The sequence below is a fragment of the Poromitra crassiceps genome, assembly GCF_964638095.1.
Source record: "Poromitra crassiceps genome assembly, chromosome: 29".
Lineage (NCBI taxonomy): Eukaryota > Metazoa > Chordata > Actinopteri > Beryciformes > Melamphaidae > Poromitra > Poromitra crassiceps.
In genome coordinates this window covers 18,011,494-18,038,738 of record NC_139641.1, presented here as the reverse complement: position 1 = coordinate 18,038,738, position 27,245 = coordinate 18,011,494, and the positions used below count along the sequence as shown (strand labels likewise).

General features: G+C 46.0%; 1 protein-coding gene across 1 annotated transcript in view; it reads left to right on the top strand.

The window, feature by feature from the left end:
• Positions 1-27,245, top strand: part of LOC310800114 (CUB and sushi domain-containing protein 3-like) — a gene marked incomplete at both ends in the record, with an annotated part of 662,783 nt that overhangs the window by 66,760 nt on the left and 568,778 nt on the right. The window contains one exon of the mRNA XM_083662685.1: positions 10,409-10,521. Within this exon, the coding sequence (XP_083518811.1) occupies positions 10,409-10,521 (113 nt within the window). The remainder of the gene's footprint in view (positions 1-10,408; positions 10,522-27,245) is intronic.

Here is a 27,245-nt window from a genome sequence, read left to right as displayed (position 1 = left end):
TTTTTACATTTGTTGTCTGCGCAGCCCCACCACACAACAGCTTTTAGCTATGTTTAATTCAAGGAAATTACGCTGGTGTGTGGAAATGAACGGAGCTTTTCCCCCGTGATGGGCGTGGCCTATTACATGCAGTGTCTCTATAGTCTGATAAACTGGTCACATATATGTTAACGTTCTCACCCGACAAATATTAAAACTTTAAAACAGTTTTGTTCTTTTTTTAGCTTGAAAACAACTTTTTGGCAAGTCTAAATGACTGCGGTAGGCGTACTCTACTTCCGTGTTTAAAAGCGGAAAGACGATTACGAAATGCCGTCATGCAGAAGCGTCCTTGTATGGGCAAAGAATAAGGTGATCACACTGCCACCTAGCGACCTGGCATGTACATTACGGCGTTTTAAAAATTCAACAGCGCTCATGTAAACAGGGAGAAGGTGTGAAGGAAAAGGTGTGAAGGAAACGCTATTGTGTGGTTTCTTCCAGAAACTGTCCTGGTGTAAAGGGCCCCTACATCACACTTGTTGTGTCTGAGGAGACTGCATGCCCCATGGTGTTTATTTGTTAATGACATTTTCCTGCCGTTTCACCTGATGCTCCTGTTGCCAAAGCAACAGGCAGCACTGAAGGCCAGTTGGTGTTGATCCCTTTGCCTGCTTTTGGTAGTGAAGTAGTTTGCTCACAAGTAGGCAGCCATTGCAAAATTCTGGGTCAATACCGATGTTTAAAATAACAATTTGGCCGATATGATGTTTTTTTTTATGCCTTTTTTGAGAGGGAAACAAAGAAATCTTCATTAGGAACTGTTTTCAAGTCTTTTGAGCCCTTCATCACACTATCTTTGAATGTTCTGTTTACTGCTATAGGTTGAGGCCATGTCTCGTCATAGACGCTGGATTAGCTGGCTCAGCCTGGCTGGGGGCATGGTCAGGGTGGGGTAAAAACCCCCATTCTATCCATTCAGCAAAGTTAGAATTTAGCTGATAGCCCAGCCCAGGCAGACACGATTGGGGATTTAACCACCGCAGTAAACGCACATCTGAGCAGACGTCTTGTGTTCTGCTCTAGAACCCCCAAACCTGTAGTTTAGAGCTGCAGCACCGTCTTTTGCTGAGTCAGCCCATGAGATATATGGACGGTTTTACCCCACTCGCGCGCGCCAGCCGTTTAACATTTTCCCAGACATGCGGACTGTCTCGATAGTCACCAATAAGTTGTGTTTACTGTGATAGTCACCAATAAGCAAAATGGCCGCAGGCGAAGAAAAGATGTGTCTGCCAAAAAGACCAAAAAGCCGCACCGTGTGCCATCATGAAATGAGGGCCCAAGATATCAGGCTGTTCCTTTTCTTTTTGGATCTAAAACAAGAACGTTCATATGCTTCTGAAGTGGGGTTGTAGATAGTCCATTCAGAATGACTTTGTCCCTCTTCAGTAGGGGTGTCAAAAATAATCGATTATAAGATGCATTGCGATGCGGACGTATCAAAAACGTATATCAAAAAATCGATTATTAATTATTTTATTTATTTATTTATTTTTAATAATCAAATAAAATAGACAGTACATGCAGTACATAGTACATGCAGTTGTTTATTTTAATTATGGATCATAATACAATGCAATTCCAAATGCACTTTTATTTTTAAAAGTAGCCACACAGTGAGAAAAAAGAAAGTGAGAAAAAATAAATCATGTATTGCGGAAAAAGTGATGCATCGATTTAAGATGCATCGCGATGCATCGTGATGCATCGTTTAATCGAATCGAATCGTTGACAGATGAATCGTAATCGAATCGTGAGGCCAGTGAAGATTCACAGCCCTACTCTTCAGTATCCATTCACTTGATTAGATGCCACGCTGTACATTTTCTGAGAATGTCACTCAAATAGTGTAGCAGCGGTGGAAACCCTCCCAGACGCCATCCTTCTACTCCACCCTTGTGAGGTTGTTGCCGAAGTGACAGTCCATGTCAAAACAGTTGCTCATGCTTTAGTACACTGGTCTCAATTCATGCTAGAAGGGAGCAACAAGGAGGAGAATTTCTCTTTTTTCTGGCCAGTAAGAATTGGGGGTATGATCTGTCAGAATTGTGAATTGGACACGAGTACAGAACCCCATCTTCTGACTCACTGTGACTACATTGTCACCACCTCGTTCTTCTCCCTGGCAGTGTTTGAAATCATACTGACTGCACTGCAGCCTAAAGAAGACTCTTGTTGTCTGTTGGGACTTTGAATCTGGGTCTAGGCTTCAGTTTGTCTGGATCTGGGTCTAGGCTTCAGTTTGTCTGGATCTGGGTCTAGGCTTCAGTTTGTCTGGATCTGGGTCTAGGCTTCAGTTTGTCTGGATCTGGGTCTAGGCTTCAGTTTGTTTGGATCTGGGTCTAGGCTTCAGTTTGTCTGGATCTGGGTCTAGGCTTCAGTTTGTCTGGATCTGGGTCTAGGCTTCAGTTTGTTTGGATCTGGGTCTAGGCTTCAGTTTGTCTGGATCTGGGTCTAGGCTTCAGTTTGTCTGGATCTGGGTCTAGGCTTCAGTTTGTCTGGATCTGGGTCTAGGCTTCAGTTTGTTTGGATCTGGGTCTAGGCTTCAGTTTGTCTGGATCTGGATCTAGGCTTCAGTTTGTCTGGATCTGGGTCTAGGCTTCAGTTTGTCTGGATCTGGGTCTAGGCTTCAGTTTGTTTGAATCTGGGTCTAGGCTTCAGTTTGTCTGGATCTGGGTCTAGGCTTCAGTTTGTCTGGATCTGGGTCTAGGCTTCAGTTTGTCTGGATCTGGGTCTAGGCTTCAGTTTGTTTGAATCTGGGTCTAGGCTTCAGTTTGTCTGGATCTGGGTCTAGGCTTCAGTTTGTCTGGATCTGGGTCTAGGCTTCAGTTTGTCTGGATCTGGGTCTAGGCTTCAGTTTGTCTGGATCTGGGTCTAGGCTTCAGTTTGTCTGGATCTGGGTCTAGGCTTCAGTTTGTCTGGATCTGGGTCTAGGCTTCAGTTTGTCTGGATCTGGGTCTAGGCTTCAGTTTGTCTGGATCTGGGTCTAGGCTTCAGTTTGTCTGGATCTGGGTCTAGGCTTCAGTTTGTCTGGATCTGGGTCTAGGCTTCAGTTTGTCTGGATCTGGGTCTAGGCTTCAGTTTGTCTGGATCTGGGTCTAGGCTTCAGTTTGTCTGGATCTGGGTCTAGGCTTCAGTTTGTTTGGATCTGGGTCTAGGCTTCAGTTTGTCTGGATCTGGGTCTAGGCTTCAGTTTGTCTGGATCTGGGTCTAGGCTTCAGTTTGTCTGGATCTGGGTCTAGGCTTCAGTTTGTTTGAATCTGGGTCTAGGCTTCAGTTTGTTTGAATCTGGGTCTAGGCTTCAGTTTGTCTGGATCTGGGTCTAGGCTTCAGTTTGTCTGGATCTGGGTCTAGGCTTCAGTTTGTTTGAATCTGGGTCTAGGCTTCAGTTTGTCTGGATCTGGGTCTAGGCTTCAGTTTGTCTGGATCTGGGTCTAGGCTTCAGTTTGTCTGGATCTGGGTCTAGGCTTCAGTTTGTTTGAATCTGGGTCTAGGCTTCAGTTTGTCTGGATCTGGGTCTAGGCTTCAGTTTGTCTGGATCTGGGTCTAGGCTTCAGTTTGTCTGGATCTGGGTCTAGGCTTCAGTTTGTCTGGATCTGGGTCTAGGCTTCAGTTTGTTTGGGCAGAACATGTCTTCACTGTGTTCGAGGTAGAGCCCGACCGATATATCGGTCCACCGATATTATCGGCCGATAACCGATATATCGTATCGGCCGATATGTTGGCCGATATTGCCGATATTTTTTTCTTTGTATTTTTGAAGTTATGGACAGCATGTTGTGTATATTTGATATTTTTTCTTAAATCGTTATATTTTATATTTGTTCTATTTGTGTTTTTCTATTTCTAGTTATTTATCATTATTAGATTCCCAGTGACGTTTACTGTTTCATTGCATTGATGTCATTTTGGACAATAATGTTTATTGTTCAACTATAAAGTAGCCTGCCTACATTACATATCACAAGTCATGTCAAGTCATATTTTTGTCAAGTGTTTGATATTTGAGGGATCATTGCAAAAAATGGTATAATGTAAGGATAATATAAGGATATCGGCCGATATATCGATATCTGAATTTTTTTACTCCCTAATATCGGTATCTAACCTGACGCTGCCAGATGGACGGTTTATCTCCACATTACGTTTCACTAAACCAGTCGATCTGGGAATGCAGTAACCCGACCCGCTGACGGAGGCAGGCACTTTTTCCAAGCTCCTTGGCAGGTGATTGGATGACCCATCTGTCTATCACCGCTGGTGTGTGTTAACTTCAACCAATCAGATCGCCATGCCTCTGACGTCACGTTTGTGACCAGAGGAAGGTGCCTGTCTATCATTGATTGAGTCCTCATCGTCGTAAAGTCGCCTTCGAAGCATGGCGTTAGATTATTATTTTAGCACTTTGGGATTTGGTCAAAATGAAAAGTGCAATATAAATACAATTTATTATTATTATTATTATTATTATAACGAACTAGTTGTGTGGCTTAGCCTTCACAAATGTTGAGGGTCGTTTTTTAGAATTTAATACATAGAATTGGGAACGTTACATTCAATTTCATTCAGACTGCCTGTCACTTCCGCGGCAGCAGCCATGTTGACGAGTGAAAAGAACTACAAAGACCATGTACCCCCTACTTGCCCAGACGAGCCTAAGCCCGCCTAAGGCTGCCGCTGATTCGTTGAGCCGGCATGGTTCGGCCAATCATCTTAACTGCCTGTGCATGACAAGATGGATTACGTCGAGAGAATCTCTTTTGATCTCGCGAGGTTATCCATCTTGCAAGCAAGGTTAATCGTATCGGCATCGGCCTCAAAAATCCAGTATCGGTCGGGCTCTAGTTTGAGGTGTCTAGAAGATTGAAGAATAATCCCAGGCTTTAGTGGACTGGGCTTAATTGATCCTGTTGGGTTTGGCATCACCCCTGCTGCCATGAGAGTGCATCATCCTCTTCCCCTCCTCTCTGCTCTGCTCTCTTCAGCTTGACTGCTGCTAACCTATAAGCTTTTGTCAGCCTTTAGTTTAATGGGCAAGATTAATAATTTGTTGTTCATCTGTAGCACTTTTACTGCAGCCCTCATCAGACAGGGCGTTTTGGCATCATATAGTGCAACTGCACTGCGCCCCTCCTGGTGGGTCCCCTTTGACCTCTGACCTCTGTGTGAGCGTCTACTCTGCAGCCACAACTGCTCTGCTCTTTCCTGTTTCTGCTCAGGCAATGTAATTAGTTCCCCCGTGGATCCCCCCTCCTAAGGAGGGCAGTTCTAAAGACTAACACAGCTCGACATCAAACCATGATTTCATTGAAAAGATATAACTCCCATGTGAAATGGCCCCTGTGAACCCCCGCGTTCTTCTATTGGAGAGAGAGAGAGAGAGAGAGAGAGAGAGAGAGAGAGAGAGAGAGAGAGAGAGAGAGAGAGAGAGAGAGAGAGAGAGAGAGAGAGAGAGAGAGAGAGAGAGAGAGAGAGAGAGAGAGAGAGAGAGAGGCTTGTTTATTTCTGCAGCAAAGAGAATATCATCAGAGAGAGAAGAGACAGGTGTATAGACAGACAGGGGGTGAAAGATTCACTAGATGCCCCCCACGTCTACCAGCTCTGCTTGGCTGCTCTGAGACTGGGAAAATAAATCTGGACTTGAATGAACTCGGAGTGCAAAAAAAGAAGAAATAAAAGAAAATTGAAAAACAAAACACAAAAATATTGAGCTAAACCCACCGTACCGTATCATAGTAATCTGGCTTATGGGTAGATATGCTGCCAAGCATGATGCTGTGACTATAGCATGGAATCTCTATGGAGTACGGCAGGGATGACGTATTTTTTGCTGGTTCGTAAGGGGAAAAGGCTATGGGATCTTAGAATGGGGATTTCAGTTAAAAGCATTAAATAAGGTCTGTGGTTAACACAAGTTTATGGGAGAGGAAATTTATGTTCAGAATGTTTTCCAAAAATGAGGACGACTTTTAAGACAAAAAAAAACACATTTACATTTCAAAAGTCATCCTCGTTTGTGAAGATTATCCTGCTGAACATAAATCTCCACTCCCATAATAAACTTGTGTTAACCATAGACAGTTATAACCATAGCCTTTCCTCATTCCTGTATATACACTACCGTGTCTCCTAGCAAGGTCACACTTCTAGCTCCTATTTCTTCATAAGTTGCATCCAAAATGGCGTCAGATAACAATTGACTTGAAGTTGTATCTTGGCATACTGTGCAGTACCTGCAACAAACGGCAGTTATTTACTGCTTGGAGCAGCTGTAATTGGAAACTCTATTGGAGCTGTAAATACAGAACCTTCTTCCTTGTTGTCACAGAGGAGATATATTTCTCTTTCCCACCTGAGGCTACTAGAGACATCACTCACTTGGCGTATTGTCAAGCCCAGAGTTGCAGCCACCGTAAGACAAACAGCAGCTGGACGAGCAATAGAGAACGCAAGAGGAAAGAGTAGGGCGATAAGAGAACAAGCCATTTTTGTTCCATGCGGTTCTATTCAGCGTAAGTGTTAACATCGCCTCCTGGCTTACGGGGGCGGAAGGTCGATAGAACATCGGCAACAACCGCCGCTGAGGAACGGTCAGCAACACATCTTGTTTACGACGTCGTGAAAGATAATGGATTTGTTTGCATCGGCACCTAATTTGAAATGGAGCAATGAAGCAGCTGCCGGCCTGAAGCACCTTCCACCAATAGAGACGCTTCTCATAACCACCTTCCACCAATAGAGACGCTTCTCATAACCACCTTCCACCAATAGAGACGCTTCTCTTAACCACCTTCCTCCAATAGAGACGCTTCTCTTAACCACCTTCCACCAATAGAGACGCTTCTCTTAACCACCTTCCTCCAATAGAGACGCTTCTCTTAACCTCCTTCCACCAATAGAGACGCTTCTCATAACCACCTTCCACCAATAGAGACGCTTCTCTTAACCACCTTCCTCCAATAGAGACGCTTCTCTTAACCACCTTCCTCCAATAGAGACGCTTCTCTTAACCTCCTTCCACCAATAGAGACGCTTCTCTTAACCACCTTCCTCCAATAGAGACGCTTCTCTTAACCTCCTTCCACCAATAGAGACGCTTCTCATAACCACCTTCCACCAATAGAGACGCTTCTCTTAACCACCTTCCTCCAATAGAGACGCTTCTCTTAACCACCTTCCACCAATAGAGACGCTTCTCATAACCACCTTCCACCAATAGAGACGCTTCTCATAACCACCTTCCACCAATAGAGACGCTTCTCATCTGTGTGTTGATTGTAAACCAAGGATGTGATCGCTGGATTAATTGCATCGCAATTCTCAGTTTGATTGGAAACACAGTGCTGCTGTATAAACCTGTATGTCTGCTGACTGAAGTGCTGCTGTATAAACCTGTATGTCTGCTGACTGAAGTGCTGTGGTATAAACCTGTATGTCTGCTGACTGAAGTGCTGTGGTATAAACCTGTATGTCTGCTGACTGAATTGTTTTTGAACATTATTTAACGACATTATTTAAGTGATATTGCACTGTGCTAGAAAACACTAACCCTAAGTTTTTGCATTTTGAGTGGGCACACAACACATCTACAGCAGTTGATGAATCTATAATTTACTGAAAGACTAATGGGAGGTGGATGAGTTGATAAGTGAAGCGCTTCGGGTGCCTCGACTAAGCGTTGTATAAATGTAATACATTTTTTAATTGTCATTACTAATCTAAAAATGAAAATAAAACATTAAGACCCAGATAGTATTGTTTCAGTCTGTGCTCCAGACCAACGTTTTCAACAAGTAATTGTTCCCGTTTGCAGTCATCAACACTGACAGATGCAGGGAAAAGCTAAATGTTGGTAGTCACAGCTACTGTAGGGATATAAAATATGAAATTTCACAGTATGGTACAGTAGGCTATTGTATCTAGCAAAAATATCACAGTATACAGGCCGGAGGTAACACATGGATACGAACCTGTGACCCTCGTGTTGGTAGGCAGGGAATCTACCGCTACACTACCCAGACGCCCAATTCTTTCACTCCTTTAAATTGACGTACTAAAAGTAAGCAAACAAGTGTTTGCTTTGAAGAAAAATATTGCTTTATTGAAGTGAAACAGAAACAGGAGAATGTTTACACAAGAGTCCTATTCCCCTTATTCAGAAGAGACCGTCTGGCTTCAGAGAACAGGAAGTGTAAATACAATTGAAGGTTCCGATGACACTACCTGTGACTCATAAACCTAGTCTCACACATAATGTGAGTCAAACTAGGTTTGACCAGGTGAGTCAGACTAGTCATCGGTGCAGGCGGTGCAATGCACCGGGGCCCAGAGCTGTCAAGGGCCCATGAAGAGCGAGACGTACTTAAGGTTTCTGCTGCAGTCCGACTCCAAATAAACTTCCATGCTGTATTAGCCCTCGTTCACACAGGACGCCAAACGTAAGCAGAACTGAAGTTTGAAGCAGGCACAAGCTGAACGTACGCTTTACTGTTCACACAAGACGCCTTGTCTTTTCCTCTCAGCGCCTTCTCTCGTGCCTTGAACCCGCCCACAACTTCCATTGACTTCATGCCTCACGGCTTCACGGCTTCAGCATCAAGCTTGGAAGTTCGGCGTCAATCCTGAGTGATCGTTTCGCGCGCGGGTGGTGTGAACGGCTTCGCCTGCTAACAAGGACGCCTAAATGAAACTTGTGGGTACAGCGTAGGTACAGCTTCGGTTGAGCGTTGCTTCGGCCGGCGTCCTGTGTGTGAACGGGGGCTTATGCAGTCAGCACTTGCCCTCATGTAGCTTACTAGGCTAATGAATGCTATAGCTTTAAGTTTAGTTTACTGGATTCAGTGGATTGGTGTCATCGTATGAGAAAATATGAACGCGTTCTCTTTCCAACGCGTCTTCAGCGGAGTCTCCTGTGAGGTTCTGGTGACATCATTGACCATATGGAGCTGGAGAGGAGGAATATCCCATGGCTCATTTTTGTGTCTTGGGTCTTGGGTCCTTCGGGGGGTACTGCTAACGCACAATAGACGGCTAATAATCTGCCTGACAAAAAATAATGAGTGAGTCTATATTTTCTATAACAATATAGCCTAATTTTTAGGTAGGGCCCAGAGCAAATATTTGCACCGGGGTCCATGGCAATGATGTTACGCCACTGGCTTTGTGCCATATGTGTTTTACATGTGCTGAGCAGGGGGCAAGTATAATAATGACCTGTAATCCTCCTCCAGAGCAGAATTGCACTATGCTACTTGATCGTTACGACACGTCCCCTATTGCATCTGTCCTCCCACTTCGCTGCAGTCAATCGTGCATTCCTTTATAACTGGGAACTGGTAATCTTATGACTTCAAAGGTCATGAGCTGGGACGGTGATGCCACCAGAGCTGGTAGGAGCCTCAGCACCCCTGACCTAAAAAAATCCAAGATGGCTGCGCCGTGCAACAACAGTAGTTATAATCGTAGTAATATTGTTTAGCACTTCTGTTTTGTTTGTGTCTCATTAAATCAGCTGTACACACAGCACTGCCTAACTTCTATGTGTGTGGACATGAGGCTGCAGTGTTTGTATGCGCAAAATGCCGCAAAATGCCATGTTATCAACTGTTATTGCTAACAATGGCTAGCCTGGCTAGCGACTGGATCTGACCAATGAACAGTGAACTTCCCAGCTCTAGTTTTCTGCAAATGGAACGCTAACAAAATGGATGTGACGTCATTTAGCCTCCACATCCCAGTTATTTTGCGATAAAGGAATGCGCCACGAGTTACATGTCAAGTCACTCAAATATCAAATGGACACAGGCAAGAGAAAACCTATGCCTGACAAACATGCCACTTTGTCGGCTTCAAGACCCGCCATGCACCATGCACTGTCACGAAGATAGAGGGTGCCAATGTTCTGCAACCTGTGTGCATATTATAGCTATGTGGAAGCTGAACAGTACAAATGTTTCTACCAAGGAGCTTTTGAAGGACTCTTGAGAAGGGATGTGATCCTGTATAATTCACTATATAATTGACACTGTATATATATATATATATACTGTATATATAGTGAATTATACAGGGTAATTTACATACTGTACATTTTACAGTATGTGTCACAGTTGATCAGCTTTACAGTATTCTTGATTACAAGGTTGGGGTCATGTGACTGAGGTTGGGGTCATGTGACTGAGGTTGGGGTCATGTGACTGAGGTTGGGGTCATGTGACTGAGGTTGGGGTCATGTGTTTGAGGTCGGGGTCATGTGACTGAGGTTGGGGTCATGTGCCTGAGGTCGGGGTCATGTGACTGAGGTCGGGGTCATGTGACTGCAGGTTGGGGTCATGTGACTGAGGTGTCTTTGTCTTTTTCTCAACAGGTTAACAGGATTTACAATCCCACCACCCGTCACCAGTTCTGGCTCCATCTTTTCACTGAGGCTCACCAGTGACTTTGCAGTAAGCGCTCATGGATTTAAGATCGCCTATGAAGGTGAGTAAATCATGATGTCCGGTTCTTTGATCTGATTAGAAATGAAACATGATTATTATTAGGTCATCCAAATACAACTCCATTGTTGGACTTTACAATGCTACTGTGTGTGAGGACTGGGAGGCGTGAGTTGGTCAGGGGCACTGACAGGAGTATTTCATTTAATTTAATTTCTTTATTTATCTCGAACAATAAAACACAAAACAGTAAAAGATCAATCATAAACAAACACATTTGAATAATAAAATAAATAAAAATATATGAAAGACAATAGTTATGTTCAAGTATTAAACCGTTGGTCAGGGGCACTGACAGGAGGATTAACCCGTTGGTCAGTGACACTGACAGGAGGATTAACCCGTTGGTCAGGGACACTGACAGGAGTATTAACCTGTTGGTCAGGGGCACTGACAGGAGGATTAACCTGTTGGTCAGGGGCACTGACAGGAGTATTAACCTGTTGGTCAGGGGCACTGACAGGAGTATTAACCTGTTGGTCAGGGGCACTGACAGGAGGATTAACCCGTTGGTCAGGGGCACTGACAGGAGGATTAACCTGTTGGTCAGGGACACTGACAGGAGGATTAACCTGTTGGTCAGTGACACTGACAGGAGTATTAACCCGTTGGTCAGGGGCACTGACAGGAGGATTAACCTGTTGGTCAGGGGCACTGACAGGAGTATTAACCTGTTGGTCAGGGACACTGACAGGAGGATTAACCCGTTGGTCAGGGACACTGACAGGAGTATTAACCCGTTGGTCAGGGACACTGACAGGAGGATTAACCCGTTGGTCAGTGACACTGACAGGAGTATTAACCCGTTGGTCAGGGACACTGACAGGAGGATTAACCCGTTGGTCAGGGGCACTGACAGGAGTATTAACCCGTTGGTCAGGGGCACTGACAGGAGTATTAACCCGTTGGTCAGGGACACTGACAGGAGTATTAACCCGTTGGTCAGGGGCACTGACAGGAGTATTAACCTGTTGGTCAGGGGCACTGACAGGAGGATTAACCTGTTGGTCAGGGGCACTGACAGGAGTATTAACCTGTTGGTCAGGGACACTGACAGGAGGATTAACCTGTTGGTCAGGGACACTGACAGGAGTATTAACCTGTTGGTCAGGGGCACTGACAGGAGTATTAACCTGTTGGTCAGGGACACTGACAGGAGTATTAAACTGTTGGTCAGGGACACTGACAGGAGGATTAACCTGTTGGTCAGGGACACTGACAGGAGGATTAACCTGTTGGTCAGGGACACTGACAGGAGGATTAACCTGTTGGTCAGGGGCACTGACAGGAGTATTAACATGTTGGTCAGGGACACTGACAGGAGGATTAACCTGTTGGTCAGGGGCACTGACAGGAGTATTAACATGTTGGTCAGGGGCACTGACAGGAGTATTAACCCGTTGGTCAGGGGCACTGACAGGAGTATTAACCCGTTGGTCAGGGGCACTGACAGGAGTATTAACCTGTTGGTCAGGGGCACTGACAGGAGTATTAACCCGTTGGTCAGGGGCACTGACAGGAGTATTAACCCGTTGGTCAGGGGCACTGACAGGAGTATTAACCCGTTGGTCAGGGGCACTGACAGGAGGATTAACCTGTTGGTCAGGGACACTGACAGGAGGATTAACCTGTTGGTCAGGGACACTGACAGGAGTATTAACATGTTGGTCAGGGGCACTGACAGGAGTATTAACCCGTTGGTCAGGGGCACTGACAGGAGTATTAACCTGTTGGTCAGGGGCACTGACAGGAGGATTAACCTGTTGGTCAGGGGCACTGACAGGAGTATTAACCTGTTGGTCAGGGGCACTGACAGGAGTATTAACATGTTGGTCAGGGGCACTGACAGGAGTATTAACCTGTTGGTCAGGGACACTGACAGGAGTATTAACCCGTTGGTCAGGGGCACTGACAGGAGTATTAACCCGTTGGTCAGGGGCACTGACAGGAGTATTAACCCGTTGGTCAGGGACACTGACAGGAGGATTAACCTGTTGGTCAGGGGCACTGACAGGAGGATTAACCTGTTGGTCAGGGACACTGACAGGAGGATTAACCTGTTGGTCAGGGACACTGACAGGAGTATTAACATGTTGGTCAGGGGCACTGACAGGAGGATTAACCTGTTGGTCAGGGACACTGACAGGAGGATTAACCTGTTGGTCAGGGACACTGACAGGAGTATTAACATGTTGGTCAGGGGCACTGACAGGAGGATTAACCTGTTGGTCAGGGACACTGACAGGAGGATTAACCTGTTGGTCAGGGACACTGACAGGAGTATTAACATGTTGGTCAGGGGCACTGACAGGAGGATTAACCCGTTGGTCAGGGGCACTGACAGGAGTATTAACCTGTTGGTCAGGGGCACTGACAGGAGTATTAACATGTTGGTCAGGGGCACTGACAGGAGTATTAACCTGTTGGTCAGGGACACTGACAGGAGTATTAACCCGTTGGTCAGGGGCACTGACAGGAGTATTAACCCGTTGGTCAGGGGCACTGACAGGAGTATTAACCCGTTGGTCAGGGGCACTGACAGGAGGATTAACCTGTTGGTCAGGGACACTGACAGGAGGATTAACCTGTTGGTCAGGGACACTGACAGGAGTATTAACCTGTTGGTCAGGGACACTGACAGGAGGATTAACCTGTTGGTCAGGGGCACTGACAGGAGGATTAACCTGTTGGTCAGGGACACTGACAGGAGGATTAACCTGTTGGTCAGGGGCACTGACAGGAGTATTAACCTGTTGGTCAGGGGCACTGACAGGAGTATTAACATGTTGGTCAGGGGCACTGACAGGAGTATTAACCTGTTGGTCAGGGGCACTGACAGGAGTATTAACCTGTTGGTCAGGGACACTGACAGGAGTATTAACCTGTTGGTCAGGGGCACTGACAGGAGGATTAACCTGTTGGTCAGGGACACTGACAGGAGTATTAACCTGTTGGTCAGGGGCACTGACAGGAGGATTAACCTGTTGGTCAGGGGCACTGACAGGAGGATTAACCCGTTGGTCAGGTGCACTGACAGGAGGATTAACCTGTTGGTCAGGGGCACTGACAGGAGTATTAACCTGTTGGTCAGGGGCACTGACAGGAGGATTAACCCGTTGGTCAGGTGCACTGACAGGAGGATTAACCTGTTGGTCAGGGACACTGACAGGAGGATTAACCTGTTGGTCAGGGGCACTGACAGGAGGATTAACCTGTTGGTCAGGGACACTGACAGGAGGATTAACCCGTTGGTCAGTGACACTGACAGGAGGATTAACCCGTTGGTCAGGGGCACTGACAGGAGTATTAACCTGTTGGTCAGGGGCACTGACAGGAGTATTAACCTGTTGGTCAGGGGCACTGACAGGAGTATTAACCCGTTGGTCAGGGACACTGACAGGAGGATTAACCCGTTGGTCAGGGACACTGACAGGAGGATTAACCTGTTGGTCAGGGGCACTGACAGGAGGATTAACCTGTTGGTCAGGGACACTGACAGGAGTATTAACCTGTTGGTCAGGGGCACTGACAGGAGTATTAACCCGTTGGTCAGGGGCACTGACAGGAGGATTAACCCGTTGGTCAGGGACACTGACAGGAGGATTAACCTGTTGGTCAGGGGCACTGACAGGAGGATTAACCCGTTGGTCAGGGGCACTGACAGGAGGATTAACCTGTTGGTCAGGGACACTGACAGGAGGATTAACCCGTTGGTCAGGGGCACTGACAGGAGGATTAACCCTGCACACGAACACAGGGAGAAGTTACAAACTCCACACAGAACGGACCTGGGACGGACCAGGGTTCGAACCCGGGCCCTTCTTGCTGTGAGGCAACAATGCTAACCACAGAGCCACCGTGCCGTCATGAAACGTGATTTTTTTTTATTCAAGTTGGTGATTAAGACCAAGATGGCTAGAAGATGAACTGGATGTTGATTTAGCAGAAAAATCCATTAGCCAAAGGAAATGTAGATACAATTGGTTCTTCGGAGCGGAAGGTGTGATCACCCTTACTCTGCCTGATTTCCTGTAGGACTTCCACAGTTAAGTTATGAAAGCATTAGGTACCTCAATTAAGCAAATTAATTTGATATTTTTCAAATCGACATCCATCCCCCCAAAGTCCTGAACCTTTTCTCTAACTCCAGAGGTGCGTCACGGCAGATGGCGATGGGAATGAGTTGAACTAATGGATGTGCCGACTTCTGTGTTGAAGCAGAGCTGAGCTGTCTAAATATGAACTATCCTTCTGTGACCGCCCCTCCTCCCTTCCCTCCATCCACCATCCATCTTTATTTCTCTGTCTCCCTCCCTCCTTTCCTCATTCTATTTCCTCTCTTCTCTCCTCTCATCTTCTCTCCTCCTCTCCTGCCCTCTCTTCTCTCCTCCTCTCCTGTCCTCTCTCCTCTCCTCCTCTCTCCTCCTCTCCTGTCCTATCTTCTCTCCTCCTCTCCTGTCCTCTCTTCTCTCCTCCTCTCCTGTCCTCTCATCTCTCCTCATCTCTTCTCTCCTCCTCTCCTCTCCTGACCTCTCTTCTCTCCTCCTCTCCTGTCATCTCTCCTCCTCTCATCTTCTCTCCTCCCCTCTCTACTCCTGTCCTCTCTTCTCTCCTCCTCTCCTGTCCTCTCTTCTCTCCTCCTCTCCCGTCCTCTCTTCTCTCCTCCTCTCCTGTCCTCTCTTCTCTCCTCCTCTCCTGTCCTCTCTTCTCTCCTCCTCTCCTGTCCTCTCATCTCTCCTCATCTCTTCTCTCCTCCTCTCCTCTCCTGACCTCTCTTCTCTCCTTCTCTCCTCTTCTCTCCTCCTCTGCTGTCCTATCTCCTCTCCTCTCCTGTCCTCTCTTCTCTCCTCCTCTCCTGTCCTCTCCTCTCCTGTCCTCTCTTCTCTCCTCCTCTCTTATCTTATCCTGTCCTCTCTTGTCTTCTCATCTCATCTTCTCTCCTCATCTCTTCTCTCCTCCTCTCCTCTCCTGACCTCTCTTCTCTCCTTCTCTCCTCTTCTCTCCTCCTCTCCTGTCCTCTCTTCTCTACTCCTCTCCTGTCCTCTCTCCTCTCCTCTCTACTCCTGTCCTCTCTCCTCTCCTCTCCTGTCCTCTCTTATCTACTCCTCTCCTGTCCTCTCTCCTCTCCTCTCCTGTCCTCTCTTCTCTCCTCCTCTCCTGTCCTCTCTTCTGCTCTCCTGTCCTCTCCTCTCCTCTCCTGTCCTCTCTTCTCTACTCCTCTCCTCTCCTCTCCTCTCCTCCATGACTCATTTTCTAATTGCCTCTCCTGTCTCTCTCACCTCCCTCCTCCCCATGAACTTCAATCTTTTCCTGCTCTCCTCTCCCTCTACCTTCTCATACAAGCTCCTTCATTTTATTCCTTCCAGTTTCTCTTTCCCTATCTCCTCTTGCCCCCCCCCCCCCCCCCCCCCCCGCCTGCACCTGCCCCAGATGGGCCAGTCCAAGACCTCTCCCCTCTCTATCTGCCCATCTGTGCTCTCCCTCTCTCTCCCCTCCCCTCTCTCTCCCCTCCCCTCTCTCTCTCCCCTCCTCTACCTGGGTAGCCTGGTTGTATTAGATCTCGTTCTTCTGGCTCCATGTTTTGCCTGCGGAGTCGCTTTGCTGGAATTTCACGCTGATTTGGATGTTAATCACATTTTGTTCCACACGAGGCTCAGATATCTCCTGTTACTCAATACTGAAGAGTAATGAGGACATGAGGATTTCTTCCACCGGGGTATTATGAGTGTGGGAGTCACAGGGATTTTGTTTTGCTAATACTTTGTTAGTAACTTGTAACAGTTGAGCTTCTGGTTAGAATACAATACACAGCATCCATAATTAAGCAGCTGACTGAAAGTATGATTGAACTCTGCGTCTGAAATGAGGCTAAGTGAAGTGGTGCTGTAACGACCTGATGCAGTGTAATTACCTGCCTTGTCCTCCAGTGGTGCTGTAACCATAGATATATATAAAGGCTAGATAGCTTACCCGCGCTGCCGGCCAATGGAGAGCGACGTCGTCGCATGCGGCCATCTTGCTACAGGGAGCTACTAGGAGTTATGAGCATCTGTTGTTGGGTTAGTATGGCAACATCATATGATCATAACTCCTAGGGAAATGGATGAAACTGCATGAAACTTTGTACCTGAATCCCTCTCATGGCATAGATGCTTCGGTTTAATTTTGGTGTACGGTAATTTGGAGCCCATCAAAAAAATAGTGTTTTTAGTGTTGTTGTTTTTTTTTTTGGTCTATCTCGGGAACGGAATATGCTTGTAATAAACCAAACCGTTTGTAAATCCGTCAAGATTTCAGCGAGTTATGAGTATTTTTGTCTGTGCAGGTCACCAGCTACCATAGAACGTACCAGAAAGGCACTGTAGCAAGATGACGGCCGTTCAACGACGCTGCTGACTCCGCCTTAAGCCATCTAGCCTTTATATATATCTATGGCTGTAACGACCTGATGCAGTGTAATTACCTGCCTTGTCCTCCAGTGGTGCTGTAACGACCTGATGCAGTGTAATTACCTGCCTTGTCCTCCAGTGGTGCTGTAACGACCTGATGCAGTGTAATTACCTGCCTCGTCCTCCAGTGGTGCTGTAACGACCTGATGCAGTGTAATTACCTGCCTTGTCCTCCAGTGGTGCTGTAACGACCTGATGCAGTGTAATTACCTGCCTCGTCCTCCAGTGGTGCTGTAACGACCTGATGCAGTGTAATTACCTGCCTCGTCCTCCAGTGGTGCTGTAACGACCTGATGCAGTGTAATTACCTGCCTCGTCCTCCAGTGGTGCTGTAACGACCTGATGCAGTGTAATTACCTGCCTCGTCCTCCAGTGGTGCTGTAACGACCTGTTGCAGTGTAATTACCTGCCTCGTCCTCCTAGTGAAGTGGTGCTGTAACGACCTGTTGCAGTGTAATTACCTGCCTCGTCCTCCAGTGGTGCTGTAACGACCTGATGCAGTGTAATTACCTGCCTCGTCCTCCAGTGGTGCTGTAACGACCTGATGCAGTGTAATTACCTGCCTTGTCCTCCAGTGGTGCTGTAACGACCTGATGCAGTGTAATTACCTGCCTTGTCCTCCAGTGGTGCTGTAACGACCTGATGCAGTGTAATTACCTGCCTCGTCCTCCAGTGGTGCTGTAACGACCTGTTGCAGTGTAATTACATGCCTCGTCCTCCTAGTGAAGTGGTGCTGTAACGACCTGTTGCAGTGTAATTACCTGCCTCGTCCTCCAGTGGTGCTGTAACGACCTGATGCAGTGTAATTACCTGCCTTGTCCTCCAGTGGTGCTGTAACGACCTGATGCAGTGTAATTACCTGCCTTGTCCTCCAGTGGTGCTGTAACGACCTGATGCAGTGTAATTACCTGCCTTGTCCTCCAGTGGTGCTGTAACGACCTGATGCAGTGTAATTACCTGCCTTGTCCTCCAGTGGTGCTGTAACGACCTGATGCAGTGTAATTACCTGCCTCGTCCTCCAGTGGTGCTGTAACGACCTGTTGCAGTGTAATTACCTGCCTCGTCCTCCAGTGGTGCTGTAACGACCTGATGCAGTGTAATTACCTGCCTTGTCCTCCAGTGGTGCTGTAACGACCTGATGCAGTGTAATTACCTGCCTTGTCCTCCAGTGGTGCTGTAACGACCTGATGCAGTGTAATTACCTGCCTCTTCCTCCTAGTCAATATTATGATCATCATCATCATCATCATCTGAATTTATAACCTCTAAAGCTGATTATCATCATAAGCATCCATTGTTTTCAGTCCGAGACCCATATGACTGGTGTATATTAGGGGTGGGAATCACCAGATGCCCACGATAGGATACTAAAACAATACTTGAGTCACGATACGATAGTATTGCGATATTGCGATATCGCCGATATTGCGATATATTGATTATTGCGATATATTGAATATTGCGATATTTCGATATATTGTCTAACTCCTTTTCCTACCTTTTCCTTGACCTCATCGGAAGTAAAACATGCAGTGTTTTTTTGTTTTGTTTTGTTTTTGCCCAAAATGTAGGCTACATTATTAAGCTTCTCTGGACTCAATACGCCACTGCAGGCACGGACTGCAACATCGGGCGCTTCGGGCAGATGACCGGTGGCCTGGCCTGGCATGGCATGGCATGGCCTTCATTTTCTTTTTTTTTTCTTTTTTTTAATATCGATACTTGGCGTCCAAATATCAATACCATATCGTCAGGCAAAATATCGCGATACTATGGTTTATGGATGTTCATCAGTTATCGAAAATCGATAATTGATCGTTAAGGAATGGAATCGATCATGTGAAATTTTTATCGATTTTGTTATTATTATTATTATTATTATTATATATATATTTTTTTTTTTGCGGACTAGGTTTGGGTGGAATTCGTTCCTCCTCGCCCCACTCCATTGCACAGCCGACTAACGTGAGGTGGAGCTTCATATAGTCTCTAGTTTTCTGGCTGGGCACGGGTCTTTGTGCCAACAAAACTGTTTTAAACATGGGGAATTCACACCAGCATGCGCCGGGGACAGCAGAGTGTTGGAGAGGAGACACATTGAAATAAAGAGTTCATTGAGGAGAACACGTTGTCTTTCGTATTTTCTGCCATAGGCATTCATTTTGTAAAAAAAAAATATATATATTATTAATATAATCGATAATTGCTCGTTAATTTTCCCCGATTTTCGATTATGGAAATTTTTCAAAATGAACATCCCTACTATGGTGTATCGATTTTTTCCCCCACCCCTAGTGTATATGCACCACACGTAACAGTACTCATCCATAATGTATCCATGTGTAAACCGTAGTATCACACTGTCTGTCACCACTATGCACCTCTCTTCCTTGTTATGTTCACATGCCTTGCTACAGTGTATCCATGAATATGTATATTCTGCTGCTCATTCGTGGGCCTCTACATGTGCGAGGCTTGTAGACTCTGGGAGATGATCGAATCATGACTGCAGTTAAGTGGCTTTGAATCTGCATGCGTATGAAGGAGACGGTGAAGGACGCGGCCAGATGGAGTATCACTCCTCGTCGGCCTGTCAATCTATTGTCAAGTACGTTGGAATGCTGTCTGCCATCACTGTCAGGTTACCACTGCAACCTTCACCTTCTCACCACGCAGCTGCATGTATTAAACTGGAGATGACCCCCCCAGCCCCCAACCCTCCCATCCCCCCCAGCCAAATAAACCAGTAGCTTTCCAAGGGATGATTATGAAAACTATCCAGCATGGTTCATCATTCATGTCGATTAACCCTCTATTACAGTTTGATTTATACCTATTGTACGGCAATATCGTAAGCAAGAACATACATCTCCAGTCTTCACACAATTCACATCATACAAAATAAATTTGTCAGGTTGGCGACATTCTCTAACAGATTGGAACCATCAGCAGCTATTTAAAAAAAAAAAAATTAAAACTCCAGGTATGTACTTTTGTTTATAAATGTATATACTCTCTCTCTCCCTGCACCCTGTAGGTTATACTATCTCTCTCCCTGCACCCTGTAGGTTATACTCTCTCTCTCTCTCTCTCTCTGCACCCTGTAGGTTCTACTCTCTCTCTCCCTGCACCCTGTAGGTTATACTCTCTCTCCCTGCACCCTGTAGGTTATACTCTCTCTCTCTCTCTGCACCCTGTAGGTTCTACTCTCTCTCTCCCTGCACCCTGTAGGTTATACTATCTCTCTCTCTGCACCCTGTAGGTTCTACTCTCTCTCTCCCTGCACCCTGTAGGTTATACTATCTCTCTCCCTGCACCCTGTAGGTTATACTCTCTCTCTCTCTCTGCACCCTGTAGGTTCTACTCTCTCTCTCCCTGCACCCTGTAGGTTCTACTCTCTCTCTCCCTGCACCCTGTAGGTTATACTATCTCTCTCTCTCTGCACCCTGTAGGTTATACTCTCTCTCTTTCTGCACCCTGTAGGTTATACTCTCTCTCTCCCTGCACCCTGTAGGTTATACTCTCTCCCTGCACCCTGTAGGTTATACTATCTCTCTCCCTGCACCCTGTAGGTTATACTCTCTCTCTCTCCCTGCACCCTGTAGGTTATACTCTCTCTCTGCACCTTGTAGGTTATACTCTCTCTCCCTGCACCCTGTAGGTTATACTCTCTCTCTCCCTGCACCCTGTAGGTTCTACCCTCACTCTCCCTGCACCCTGTAGGTTCTACTCTCTCCCTGCACCCTGTAGGTTCTACTCTCTCTCTGCACCATGTAGGTTATACTCTCTCTTTCTGCACCATGTAGGTTATACTCTCTCTCTCCCTGCACCCTGTAGGTTATACTCTCTCTCTCCCTGCACCCTGTAGGTTCTACTCTCTCTCCCTGCACCCTGTAGGTTATACTCTCTCTCTCCCTGCACCCTGTTATACTTCCAACAGAATTCTAACAGACACTCAAATCACCTTCACCCTCCATACTGTCACACTACCAATAATAAATGTTATCAATATTGCCAAACATGTATCATCTGTTAACTCTCTCTGATGAGTCACACATAGTCCACATAAAGTACACCTACACCTCACATCGCCATTTTCTATTTGGATTCCTCGCTTTTTGTCTATTTTCTTTCTTGTTCTTTTTTCCTTTTCTGTTGTTTTGTTTCCTCTCTTTTGTTTGTTATATTGCATACTTTCTGTCTGTTTCTCTTTTTAACTCATTGAGTGCCAGCCACTTTTGGAGAACGGACGCTCCCAGTGCCAGAGTTTCAGAGCGTTTTCAGTGATTTCTCGAGGCCCACAGAATATTGTGTGATATATGTAAACACCGAACACGCACAAAGAACGATGAGACTCTCTTCTATCATCTGCAAAAAAAAGTTTATTGATCCCATTTTCCGTTCTTTAGTTATGAGCCGGAGAAGATAGGCTGTTTTGAGCAAAAAGACACTTTTCAAATTAGAAGCTGAGTTATTCCGCCTTTTGCACTAACCCTAAGCACATTCACTGAGTCTGAAGATAATATTTTCTGATGTAGTGACGTGGTGTAGTTGTGTGGTGCCTGCGTGCCCCACCCCCCTCTCCCCCCCTCAGCTGCAAACTCCTCCCCACACTAACACACAGCCACACGCACCCAGTCTATTTTCGGAGCGCTCCGCTTTTTTTGCGCCGGCTCCCAGCGCGACAAGGAAATGCCAAACCGGACTGCAGGGAAAGGTTTGGCCCTTCGGCGTCGGGTGCTGCCTTTCTGGCGGCTAATCGTGTGAAGAAACTATGCAGACAGACAGACAGAGGCAGAGGGGCTCAGTTGTGTGCGCGGATTGACTGCTGTTCGCAGCCAACATCAGCTGCAAGTCAGAGCCATCTATATGGCTCTGGCTGCAGCATGAGTGGTTTCTCTTTGATCACGGATGTTTTTCCTGCTGTTTTCGGACCTTCCTCTAATCTGGAGAGCACTATCGCCACCTAATGGGTCGGTAAAATAGGTTATACACATTCAACATGCCCCAAAATTTTACAGGAGATATATTAGGCTTTGATCCACGTCCCACCGTCAAAAAACGCAATTGACGACTTTAGTCGTCATTGGCACTCAACGTTACTAAAGCAATTGACGACTAAAGTCGTCATTGGCACTCAATGAGTTATAAATGCAAATAAAAAATAAAATAAAAGGGATAGAGATAGGCTACTTAGATTAGATTAGATTAGATTAGATTAGGCTTTATTGTCTCCCTTAGGAGAAATTTGTCTTGGGCATTCCAGAGAACAACAGTAGGGGGCTTCATAATACATAGACTCATATAGAGAGCTCCAGGAACGAGTCCGGAAATCACAGCCCTGGTTCTTCACAGTTTTCGCCTATGGGAGTTTTGAATGGGTTTTTGGCGCGATGCTTCTAATAATCTCTCTGGGCAACGCTGGCTTAATCAAACGCGAACCAGTGTTTAGTAACATCATCTTCACACATGAAGACCACTTTTATGAGTTTTGAAGCTTTTATGTGCCGTTAAAAGGGTGGCTATAGCAAACGGCTAAATGAGACTACAATGTCGACGCGGATATTATATGTCATCACGAGTGAACGCGGAAATTCTTTCTCTCGCAATCAATGCGTGGACGCCTATGCAACACTGTGTGTAGTTCTGGATTAGCTTAGCACAAGCTTTTTACCTCTAGGGCTCGCAGTTACGCTTCAAAACTCATGAAAGTGGTCCTCATGTGTGAAGATTATCCCGCTGAACCTTGGTTCGCGTTTGATTAAACTTGCGTTGCCCACAGACATTATTTGAAGCATCGCGCCAAAAACCCATTCAAAAATCCCATAGACAGAAACAGTGAAGAACCAGGAAGTTCGGGACTTCCAGATTCAGCCTACACAAATACATCATCCCTGGAGCTCTCTGTACACACAGCTCATTGGCTGTAAGTGTCACTTGATTGTAATCACCTGTTAATTGATCACAATCACCTGTTGTTTTCCTACCAAGATGGCCGTGTGGTGATGTAACAGAATACTATCTATACACATACATACACACACGCACACAGTCCAATCAAACTACATGTAACAGTCAATGCCACTATCCTTATACGTAAAAAAAAAGAAACATATACCAAGATTATGTGATATTGCACCAGCCCTTTACAAAGAAACATTAGCCATCCCCCCAAATAGTTTGAAATGAAAAAGTTAATATTGCACCGCTGCCCTAGAGAATATGAAACACTGGAGTGTTGTGCATCATCTCTTACTGTTGTGTTGAGTAGTTTGATTGACAATGGAAGAAAATAAAATGTATACTTCTGCTGCCTACTGGTCATGTAGCTGTGGATAATGTTATCTGTTTGCCCTTTGTTGAAGGTTGTGTATTTGCAACGCAAACATTGCAACGACTATTGAAAACCTGCTTGGATGTACTTGCACCGAATCTTTGTAGGACAACTGACCCATAAAACATACATTTTCCAATTTTATTCTATTTGAGAATCTTTTCATAATTTCTCCCTTTCTGTCAATGCAGAATCTAGGTGTGTGTGTCCGTGTGTTGCTTACCAGTTTGCTGTGCCTCCTTGTGATCTAATGTAGGTTCAGCCAATATTCTTATCCCCCTCCCGCATGAAAAGCCAGCCAGGCAGGCCGGTAGCTCTATAGTCAGCCATCCAGCTAGGAAAGCACCCAGGCAGACGAGGCCGTCTACACAGCGCCCCCCTGTGGGGAAAGTGTGCTGCAAACAGCGCCACTCCGTCATACTTCTATCTTCTTCTACTAAGTCATTAGATATACAGGTGAAATAAATAGAGAGAAATCTACCTCGTTTATTTAGTTCCCATAACTCACACGCTACCTCTGTGATGAGGGCTAATGTAAGCCTGTCTACCTCTGTGAGGAGGGCTAATGTAAGCCTGTCTACCTCTGTGAGGAGGGCTAATGTAAGCCTGTCATGCTCCCGCTGGGTGTGAATGAGTCAAAGGTCAAACCTTCATAGGGGCTTGTGTTATGATGGCTGAGGCCCACTGCTGTAGCCTCTTCACTGTTCACGGGCGTCATTGCTTTAACCCAGCCGAGGGTCGCCAGTTCGTACCCATGTGTTACCTCCGGCTTGGTTGGGCGCCGTCCGTACAGGCACGATTGGCTGTGCCCGAGGGTGGGAAGCCGGATTGGGGGCTGTGTGTCCTGGTCGCTGCACTAGCGCCTCCTCTGGTCGGCCGGGGCGCCTGGTCGGGGTGGCAGGGAACTGGTGGGAATAGCGTGATCCTCCCACTAGCATGGTGCTAGTCTCGGCTCTCCCCAGATCGGCAGAGGGTGGAGCAGCGACTGAAGCAGCCTATAGGGCAGCATGGGGATAAATTGCCCAAGGATAATTAGATGAGAAAATGTGGGAAAATCTGAAAAAAAAAACACAAACAAGGCTAGGTGGAAAACTAGCATATGGCCATATAGCATAATGGAAAAGCATTGACGAGCCTGTGGGTTGTAGCAGCTGTGACATTGTTAAAGTGAAGAGTAAAGAGAAGAGTTCGCTCTGTAGTTAGCTTTTAATCCTTGGTTTTGCCAAACAAATAAAGGCTCACCCCCAGATTTAAGGGGGTGAGTCAGACAGGCAGGCGCAAACCAGGTAGATTTAAAAATAAATGGGATGTCTGTGCCTAAATTAAAACATGCTTTCACTAAATAGTGAATAGTGTGATTAACACGTTCACTGCCGTCGAAGAGAAAAAAAATCCAACGGTTGACTGCCGTTGACGAGTCAACTCGTCAAAAAAAAAAAAAAAATTGACGGTGGGACGTGGATCAACGCCCCCCACGTCTCCTATAAAAATATGGGAGCCACCTAACGTGTACAACCCATTCCACCGACCCACTAAATGTCGACAGTGCTCTCCAGACTAGAAAAAGCCGAGCCAAAACTGCAGGGGAACGCGCGAGGAAACCATTCTCATACTGTAAAATGGATTGGCGAAAACACTTTCGCTTTCGCGCATTATCGCGCTGGGAGCTGGCGGTGGGGGATTGCAAATTTGCATAATAGATTATGGGTGCAACACACTTTGAAACACCGGCAGAAAGCCCACAATCGCACGCAGCTTCATTCCAGCTGAGCTCACAACCGAAACGAACGAGCCCCATGCAGACTCGCCCAAAGAGCGGCCGCCAGCAGCCAGGCAGCACAGACAGGCAGAGCCTCGCTTGTACCGCTGCAGAGCCACGGAGGGAGGAGGAGAACACACACGGAGGGAGGAGTTTGAAGGAGAGGGGGGTGAGGGTGCTGCTATGGAGGAAATTACTGTTCAAAACTATTGTTTAGATGTCTGACGTCTTACGCCAAAAATAAATGGTTAAAGTGACTGTTCTATCGAATTTCACAAAAAGCCATTTATCTCAGCTTAAATTTTCAGACGCTGAAACCATGCTGTATTCAACTGCTAATGCCTACATAACTACTAACTCTACAAACTAACTCTTTTAGACAGAGAAAGCACACATTCTATTAGTTCTTTTGAGATATTTTGTGTTCATATTTTAGTAGAAAATAATCCTCGGCTCTTGAAAGATGAGCCAGAATCCTCAAAAAAAAACCTTGGCAGAGGCTACCTACAGTAAAAAAAAACTGCTGGCAGTGAATGTGTTAAATATAAGCTCAGGTGCAAGGATCTATTGTATTAACTCATTCACCGCCAATGACGTCTTTGACGTGTTATCAGAAATAGCCCTCCCCGCCAATGACGTGTTTGACGTGTTTTTGTTTTTATTACTGCAGGGCGTAGTTCCCCACTTCCCCAGCCTGTCACATGGTATCAGGTCCCTATCATCTAAGACAACACGTGAACAAACACATACCGCAGCTGTTGTTTTGAAATTGAGCAGGAGGAAAAGCAGAAAACTGGTAACGCTTCCTTGTGCAGACAGGAGAAACGCCATTGAAACGCGCCTCGGCGCGCTTCACGAGCTGGAGTCGACTTCCTCTGTGCCAGCCGGGAGAAAGTAATCAAGAGATGTGTTTGATCATCGGAGGAATGAGGAAATGATCGATCAGTTTGCGAGGGCGGTGAGGACGTGTTGAATAGCCGAGGGGAAAACGGGAACGATCAGATAGCAGGGAAGATATGACAGGGAGACATGGACGAGGACGGGTGCAAAATAAACACACAACAGCAAGGCACAAGGCAGAAGCGGGAGTCAGAGCAGCCCGCTGTCCTTTCTCAAGAGCTATTCAGTTGGTTCATGTAATCGCTGGGCTGCGTGCCCTCCAGTGTTGCTCCTGGCCAATCCCAGCGCCACAGGGCGTGGTTATTGCTTATCCTATGTGGGGTTAGAAATCTAAAAGGGGGATCGTGTGTGTGTGTGTGTGTGTGTGTGTGTGTGTCTGTCTGTCTGTCTGTCTGTCTGTCGGTGTATCTGTCTGTCTGTCTGTCTGTCTGTCTGTCTGTCTGCACACTCACTCACACCGAGTAAACTGTATTGTTGAATGTAAAAAAAAAGCACTTCATGTGTATATATATATATATATATATATTTTTTGTCATTTGTGTCCTAACAAATAATATTTACATGTCTGATGTCAATACAGTTCAAAATAAAATAATTGAGAGCGAGTTCTGCATGAGATTGTGTGCATAAATACATAAATGCCATTTTCTGCAATTTCTTTTCTCAGAGAGACATTTTGGGGGAAAACAGGGTGTATATAAATGGCTATAAGTAGAGTACAGAACATGCTAAAAGCTCACTTTTTTTTTCCTGGTGAACCCAGAGACGTACATCTTCATTTTGAGGTATTGCAAATCACTCTGGTGCTAATAGATAATTTACTGTGGGTCTTGAAAGATGACCAACAATTATGAAAATCTTTGGCCTGTGCTAAATATTGGCAGTCCTAAACTGGCGGTGAATGAGTTAACTAGAAATATTGCACACTTCGCGTGCTCATTTCTAGCTCGCGTGTCCCGCGCGGAACCCCTCTGCCTTATTATGATAGTGAGATTAGAATAAACCCATCCTTCACTTTGGCGCCATCTGGCTGACACCGTTCTGAGTAGAGGTCTGCAACCTGAGTGGCCCGAAGCTTTCTCTGATTGGTCGAGAGACTCGAGATGCAGGATGAGACGTTTGTTTGCTGTGATGTTTCTTGTTGAACCAGGCTTTAGTTTGAAGATGTGTTAGAGCAGACCTGGACATCAGAAGCACCTCATGATGGTTCTGACAAACCACACCATTTGACTTATGAAGCTAGAAAAATCAAACAAGATGACATC